The 5,707-nt window shown below is 51.0% G+C and overlaps 1 protein-coding gene across 2 annotated transcripts; it reads right to left on the bottom strand.

Moving 5' to 3' along the window:
• Window positions 1-231: 231 nt before the first annotated feature.
• Window positions 232-5,389, bottom strand: RPL27 (ribosomal protein L27). Of its 2 annotated transcripts, none has more exon segments than NM_001265822.1 (5): window positions 232-323; window positions 412-522; window positions 3,370-3,539; window positions 4,945-5,027; window positions 5,305-5,354. In NM_001265822.1, coding segments are annotated over 4 exon segments (411 nt in total). In that variant the 5' UTR covers window positions 5,026-5,027; window positions 5,305-5,354; the 3' UTR covers window positions 232-274.
• Window positions 5,390-5,707: the final 318 nt, after the last annotated feature.

Here is a 5,707-nt window from a genome sequence, read left to right as displayed (position 1 = left end):
GGGACTACAGACCTGCACCACCACACCCAGCTGATTCTTGTATTTTTAGTAGGGATGGGGTTTCACCATGTTGGCCAGGATGGTCTCAAATCTCTTGACCTCCTGATCCGCCTGCCTCGGCCTCACACTGGGATTACAGGTGTGAGCCACCGTGCCCAGCCCATCCAGTGTTTCCTATTCAATAATGTTCTCGTTTTCACAGTCTGGTAATACAAACAACATGCAGACACAGGCTTTCTTTCCTTTTTAATTTTTAATGACCAAAACAAAGCATCTAAAACCGCAGCTTCTGGAAGAACCACTTGTTCTTGCCTGTCTTGTATCTAGAAGGGAAAAAAAGAGAACATCAATGAGGAGAGGAATGGAAATAGTGAAACCATACTCCACCATTCACTACCAAAGCCTACTTACCTCTCTTCAAACTTGACCTTGGCCTCTCGTCGGGCCTTGCGTTTAAGAGCAGGATCTCTGAAGACATCTTTATTGACAACAGTTTTGTCCAAGGGGATATCCACAGAGTACCTGGGGACAAAGGTGGAGAGGCAGGATTAGCCCACATACTGCCAGAAGCCCCCACACAGCCCAAATCTTTGTGGGACACTAGGGAATCAGGGTCTGACTCCTTAGAAGCAACCATCAAAAGTCATATCCTGATGGCATTACCTGGAAATCCACACTTTTAACATTTATTGGATTCAAGCCAATAAAATGTAAAATGTAACGTTTCATTCTCAATTTCCCACTACTACTTTACTTTTATAGCTAAGAATCATCAAATTAGGCCTTACTGTTTTATTTTTTTTTTGAGACGGAGTCTCACTGTTGCCCAGGCTGGAGTGCAGTGGTGCGATCTCAGCTCACTGCAAGCTCCACCTCCCGGGTTCACGCCATTCTCCTGCCTCAGCCTCCCAAGTAGCTGGGACTACAGGCGCACGACACCACGCCCGGCTAATTTTTTTATTTTTAGTAGAGACGAGGGTGTCACTGTGTTAGCCAGGACAGTCTCGATCTCCTACCTCGTGATCCGCCCGCCTCGGCCTCCCAAAGTGCTGGGATTACAGGCGTGAGTCACCGCGCCCGGCCAAATTAGGCCTTCTTGACTTTCATCATGACAGTCGGCTGACTTTCTATTTGAAACCATTCCTTATCGTTCAAGTTCTGCCAATGCAGTCACTCTCATGACAGCACAAAAACTAGCTGCCTCAACCCCACCACATCCCAGAACCCGAGAAACAGCTCTCTGCCCTTTTATTTTTTTGAGATGGAGCGAGCTCTGTCACCCAGGCTGGAGTGCAGTGGTGCAATCTTGGCTCATTGTAGCCTCCACCTCCCAAGCTCGAGTGATTCTCCCACCTCAGCCTCCGGAATAGCTGGGATTCCAGATGCCAGCCAGCATGCCCAGCTAATTGTTGTGTTTTTTAGTAGAGACGAGATTTCGTCATGTTGGCCAGGCTGGTCTCGAACTCCTGACCTCAAGTGATCCACCTGCCTCGGCCTCCGAAAGTGCTGGGACTACAGGCATGAGCCACAGTGCCAACCAAGAGTAAATGTGCAGTACCAGCAGCAAACTTTAAGGTGCATGCTGCTAGGTTCTGGCAATTACTGTTCAGGACTTTCTCAATTCTTGCACCTCTTTTTGAAACGGACTTTTGCTCTGTCACCCAGGTTGGAGTGCAGTGGCATGATCTCGGCTCACTGCAAGCTCCACCTCCTGGGTGCACGTGTTAGCCAGCACAGTCTCTATCTCCTGACCTTGTGATCCACTCGCCTCGGCCTCACATCTCTTTTTGAGAGGGAGCTTCGCTCTCATTGCCCAGGCTGGAGTGCAATGGTGTGATCTTCGCTTACTGCAACCTCCGCCTCCCGGGTTCAAGCGATTCTCTGGCCTCAGCCTCCCCAGTAGCTGGGATTACAGGTATGTGCCACCACGGCCGGCTAATTTTGTATTTTTAGTAGAGATGGGGTTTCACCATGTTGTTCAGGCTGGTCTCAAACTCCTGATCTCAGGTGATCCATCTGCCCCGGTCTCCCAAAGTGGTGGGATTATAGCTGTCAGCCATTGTGCCCGGCCTCTCATACTTCTTTTTTTTTGGGACGGAGTCTTGCTGAGTCGCCCAGGCTGGAGTGCAGTGGCCGGATCTCAGCTCACTGCAAGCTCCGCCTCCCAGGTTTACACCATTCTCCTGCCTCCGCCTCCCAAGTAGCTGGGACTACAGGCGCCCGCCACCTCGCCTGGCTAGTTTTTTGTATTTTTTAGTACAGACAGGGTTTCATCGTGTTAGCCAGTATGGTCTTGATCTCCCGACCTCGTGGTCCGCCCGTCTCGGCCTCCTGAAGTGCTGGGATTACAGGCTGGAGCCACTGCGCCCAGCCATCGTACTTCTTTTTTTTTTTTTTTTTTGAGACGGAGTCTCGCTCTGTCGCCCAGGCTGGAGTGCAGTGGCCGGATCTCAGCTCACTGCAAGCTCCGCCTCCCGGGTTCACGCCATTCTCCTGCCTCAGCCTCCGGAGTAGCTGGGACTACAGGCGCCCGCCACCTCGCCCGGCTAGTTTTTTGTATTTTTAGTAGAGACGGGGTTTCACCATGTTAGCCAGGATGGTCTCGATCTCCTGACCTTGTGATCCGCCCGTCTCGGCCTCCCAAAGTGCTGGGATTACAGGCTTGAGCCACCGCGCCCGGCCAGCCATCCTACTTCTTAAAAAACACTTGTACTAGGCCAGGCGCGGTGGCTCACGCCTGTAATCCCAGCACTTTGGGAGGCCGAGGCGAGCGGATCATGAGGTCAGATCGAGACCATCCTGGCTAACACAGTGAAACCCCGTCTCTACTAAAAATACAAAAAATTAGCCGGGAGTGGTGGTGGGCGCCTGTAGTCCCAGCTACTCGGGAGGCTGAGGCAGGAGAATGGCGTGAACCTCGGAGGCAGAGCTTGCAGTCAGCCAAGATCGCACCATTGTACTCCAGCCTGGGCGACAGAGCGAGACTCCCTCTCAAAAAAACACTTGCACTAAGATAGTGTATGTCCCCAGACTAAAGGGCCCAACAGGTAAATGAAATTAACTGAGGGAGGCTTGCTTTCGCACATTCACAGACTTTTTGAAACCTATAGTATTTATCCTTGAGGGTGGAACAGTGGAAGACGGCAGATCAGACCTCATGGCTGTGTTTACTGTGGATGGAAAACAATCTTTACCTAACACTTAAAAGATGGATCAAAGGTAAAACTGGAAACCATGCCCACTTTATGAGTTGAAGAACAATTTGGAAACGATATTCCTTGCTGGTGCTGGAATGGCTGCTAGGTTTGTCTCCTTATTCAACAGAGCGGGGAGAAGAAATTTTAAAATTCTAGTTCTTGAAATGCTCACCTTGTGGGCATTAGGTGATTGTAGTTATAAACTTTCACAAAAGACTTGATCTTTGACCTCTTGGCGATCTTCTTCTTGCCCATGGCAGCTGTCACTTTGCGGGGGTAGCGGTCAATTCCAGCCACCAGAGCATGGCTGTAGGGGCGATCTGAGGTGCCGTCATCAATGTTCTAAATGAATAAGAATTACATTTGTTATTCACTGAGGGCCTATTTAGGCCCTGTGTTAGAGGTAGGGCAGTGTCAAAAAAATATTTCCTCCCTCAGGTCTCCAAGACCCACCATTATAAAGAGAAAAATCACAGAAAGTTATGCGAAATGACCAAAGAGAAACAGAGCAGTGTTTATTTCCACTAGGAAGCATCTGGAACGGCTTATTAGAGGTAAGAGATTTAAAAGTAGCAATAGTTAACATTTAAGTACTTGCTATATGCCAAGCACTGCTCACAAGACTTGGTAACTATTCACTTGCTCCACTGCTAGTAAAGCGTACAGCCAAGGCTAAGACACCAGAGCCTCATTCCAGAGCCCAGTCTCAGGAGATGGGAGAGGGGAATCCAAGGGTACTCCAGTGTCCCCACAACAGCAAAACGCAGTGGCGTATGTGGCCAGAGCCTAGGGAAATTTCTCAAGAAGCTACAAAAACATGGGTAGGAGGAAAACAGTGAGGGGCTACGTGACCTTTTTTTTTTTTTTTTTTTTTTTTCTGAGACGGAGTCTCGCTCTGTCGCCCAGGCTGGAGTGCAGTGGCCAGATCTCAGCTCACTACAAGCTCCACCTCCCGGGTTCACGCCATTCTCCTGCCTCAGCCTCCCGAGTAGCTGGGACTACAGGCGCCCGCCACCTCGCCCGGCTAGTTTTTTGTATTTTTTAGTAGAGACGGGGTTTCACCGTGTTAGCCAGGATGGTCTCGATCTCCTGACCTCGTGATCCGCCCGTCTCGGCCTCCCAAAGTGCTGGAATTACAGGCTTGAGCCACCGCGCCCGGCCTACGTGACCTTTCTAAAAGCGATTTCCTCCTCTACTTACAGATTCCCTGCTGCAGCACTTCAGGTAAATAACAGAACACCTCTAAACCTTAGCAACAGGAGGGAACCCCCTATAGCTGGGGATGATGGCGCGCACCTGTAATCCCAGCTATTTGGAAGGCTGAGATGGGAGAATCGCTTGAGCCCAGGAAGTCGAGGCTGCAGTGATCGCGCCACTGCACTCCAACCTGGACAGAGATCCCGTCTCAAAAAAAAAGAAAAGGAATCCCCTATGATTACTTCAAGGACTGCACATGACAATACCTGAAAGGCAGTGGGAGCGCATAGCAAGTGTGCAATAAATGTCAGCCATTATTGCTATATATTTAAAGCCTCTGGTGGAGAAGGCGTTATGCGTTAGGAGCCCAATTCAGCTCACATTTGCTTCTACTGTGCCTCTTCCTCTCTCAAAAGCTTTCCCACATTCACCCCGACCGTGCTCACTGGCTACTGCCCGAGAAGCGGGCCTTGAATTCCAAGCCTGCCTGCTCCACCGGAGCCAGCCTGGTCCCGGGATGCAAGGACGCAGAGTCCCGCGAGGCTGATACCTTCACGATGACGGCTTTGCGTCCAGAGTAGCGTCCAGCCAGGACAAGCACCACCTTCCCAGGTTTCATGAACTTGCCCATTTCTGCAGAAAGCAAGGAGAAAGGGCCACTTAAAAATCCATAAAGCCAAAGACGCCCAGAGCCGACTCCTGCCAGCAAGTCCAGGTCTTGGGCCGGAACTTCAGACTGTGTTCACTGTCGCCTTGGTCCAGGCCGCCCGCGGGCCCTGCTCGCAGGACAGGATCGGATACGTAGCCGCCAGAGACCTAAGGAAGGAACGCACCCGGCGGCCCCCGGACCCTCGACCCCCAAGCCGCGGATGGCGGCGGATTGAAAGAGTCAACCCAACCTTCCACTCACCGGCAGCAACCACTCAGGCCTACAGCAAAAAGGAAAGAAGAACACTTCCGCTAACCTTTCACCCCGGGGAGGAATGACCTCACTTCCTGTCCCTCGCTTCAGGCTTTGACACGCTACTTGTGTGGTGCTGAGTCTCGAGTTGCGGGCGGAAGAAGCTCATAAGGGGAACGCAGGGCCCGGCAGCTCATGTATTTGAATCAAGCTTTATTAGCAGCTCCAGCAGTAGACAAGAACAAAGGAGAGTCGTCCAGGCGGACTGAAGAGCTGGGAGAGCGTGTGCGCTTTGCGTTCTCTGGACTCAGCAGCTAGGCTTTGTTGTAGTTCCTTTCTCTGGCACTAGGAGGGGGACACAATCTGAAATTTACTTTTTCTCTTGGGAGACACAGGGAAAAAAATAGGGCAT

The sequence above is a fragment of the Macaca mulatta genome, chromosome 16 (assembly GCF_049350105.2).
Source record: "Macaca mulatta isolate MMU2019108-1 chromosome 16, T2T-MMU8v2.0, whole genome shotgun sequence".
NCBI lineage: Eukaryota > Metazoa > Chordata > Mammalia > Primates > Cercopithecidae > Macaca > Macaca mulatta.
This window is presented reverse-complemented; position numbering and strand designations above follow the sequence as displayed.